Below are 2,124 nucleotides of genomic sequence, written 5' to 3'. Positions count from 1 at the left end.
AAAAAAAAAGAATTGCCTTACAAATTGTATGGTGATCAATATCTAATCTTAGACTGTGATTTGTAATCCTTGCACTTCTAGCTTGTATAAAATAGCAAGCATCAAACTTCATTGAAAATAATGAGTTTATTACTTTTGTGGGAATGCCCTCCTCCAGCTATGATTCCATCCAGTTCTTCTGCTCTTTTATGCAAAACTGACTCTCTGGAATCTCTGGACTCGCTGTTGCCAATCCCCTTCCTCTTTCTTCTACCTGGCTTCTGCTCGTTGGACATCAGTCCCTGCAATTACATAACAGAGACTCTCTCAAGTTCAAATGGCCTCCATCTAGCTAAATCAAGGACCAGTGCCTAGGCCTCCCCTTTCTTGGGCTCTGAGCATCATTCCTGTCTCGCAAGCTAAAATACTACGTACCACTCTCCCAGACTGTCAGTGTCCACACTGATCATCTCTTCAGCACTCTGTGTTGTCCCTAACCTCCTAAACTTTGAAATACTTGAATGTCCAGAACTCCCTAGGATGCTCTCTTTCTAGGCTACATCTATATAACCTGACATCTGGGGCTAGTTATGTAATTTATAGGGCTAAATGCAAAATTAAGTTGTATGCCCCTTGTTCAGAAGTTTGAAGAGAGCAATAAAACATACTCTCCCAACAGTAGGACCCTGGCATGCTAGGGCTGACACTCCTGAGGGTTATCCTGCCCCAGCTCTTGGATTTGGGTCTCTGGCCTTGAACACTCCCCTGAACTCCAGGTTCATAAAAACCCAACTCCACACTGAAGGTCTCCACCAGGTTCTCTAGAGGGCAACTCAGATGCAGTCTGGTTAAAACCAAACTCCTCGCACTGCTCCCTGCAAACCCTGGTCCTCTGCAGGTCTCCCCATCCCATGAGTGATACAGTCTTCCAATTTCTCAAACCTTAGAACCACCCTTGAGCTACTCCTTTTCAAGCCCCATCTTGGAAACAGAGTAGATGCCCTTGGCTCTACTTGGAAGACAGAGGATGTTCCCCTTCCTCTCTGCTCTGTGCACCTCTGTGCACCCACCCCTCATTTCTGCTGCCCTTCCCAGCAGCCCCTCTGGCCCCCTGAATTGTAGTGTTGACCCCAGCCTGGTGATCCTTTCAGGAAGGGACTCTCAACATGAAGATGTAGATCCTCTGTCGTGATCCATATTTAACCAACATTGGTCACAATTACCTAGAGAGTTTGGTGGCTTCTCACATTATGCAACTACTAAAATACGATATTTTCAATATGCTAATGGCCTCCAAACAAATACAAACATGAAAATGACAAGTGGCCCCAGCTTCAAACCCCAGTGCTAAACTCCAAACCCTCTTCATGTCAAAATGTATCTGTCACCAGTTTGCAAGAAGTCCTGCAGTGCTCTGAAATCAAGTCCTTGGCAAGGTCCTCTTCCAATGCGGCATTACTAGTGCAGATAACCTACTAGGTTACGTCACAAGACCACGGTTTCTAAATAGATTATATAATGTAACAAAAGCTTCTCACTAAAGGGGTGTGTGTGTGTGTGTGTGTGTGTGTGTCCTCTGCAGCTGATGGAGTGCTAGCTGCTATGCACCAGACGAGGACCCCATGTGGTGAAAAGCACTCCAAGGACCTTCCGCCCCCCAGAGCTCTTCAGAAGACGCCTCAGCGGGCAAGCCCGCGCCAGAGGGGAGACGCGCTGTAGCCATCCCACTGTGGGCCCTCAGCTAGGGTCTCAGCTTGAGAACCTCCGGCCTCCAGGAGGGGCGCACAGACCTGCGCGCGCACACAACCCTGCACACCTTCACCACGGCCACACGGGGGCTCTGACACCCGCCACCCCCTCACCCGGGCCTGGGGTCGCTAGGCCTGGCAGAGAAGCGCGGAGCTCCGGGGAGAGCGCGCCGGTCGCGGCGGGATCGATGACCGCGGCCCCCGCCCACCCTGCCTACCCCGCCGCGCCCTCGCGCTCACCCACGGACGAGCCGATCCGCGCCCTTCGCGGCAGCGACATCTTACGAGCCTTGTCAGGGCCGGCGCCGCTTAGCATCGCTCCCGCGTCGCGGGCTCGGCGGGCCCGGGTGAGCGGCGGCGGCTGCGCGCAGAGGCGGAGGCGCCAGGGCCATGGGCG

General features: G+C 52.3%; 1 protein-coding gene across 3 annotated transcripts in view; it reads right to left on the bottom strand.

Moving 5' to 3' along the window:
* Positions 1-2,124, bottom strand: part of Atp8a2 (ATPase phospholipid transporting 8A2) — a 726,716-nt gene that overhangs the window by 701,922 nt on the left and 22,670 nt on the right. The window contains exon 1 of one of the 3 annotated variants that reach the window (XM_023714996.1): positions 1,968-2,073. The exons of the other annotated variants lie outside the window; for them this stretch is intronic. Coding sequence (XP_023570764.1) covers positions 1,968-2,043 — 76 coding nt within the window. The 5' untranslated portion in view covers positions 2,044-2,073. Of the gene's footprint in view, positions 1-1,967; positions 2,074-2,124 lie in introns of those variants that run through there. 3 annotated transcript variants of the gene reach the window in all.

Source organism: Octodon degus, unplaced genomic scaffold (assembly GCF_000260255.1).
Source record: "Octodon degus isolate 3935 unplaced genomic scaffold, OctDeg1.0 scaffold00038, whole genome shotgun sequence".
Taxonomy (NCBI): domain Eukaryota; kingdom Metazoa; phylum Chordata; class Mammalia; order Rodentia; family Octodontidae; genus Octodon; species Octodon degus.
Note: the sequence above shows the minus strand (reverse complement) of the source record. Positions and strands in the feature narration are given on the sequence as shown.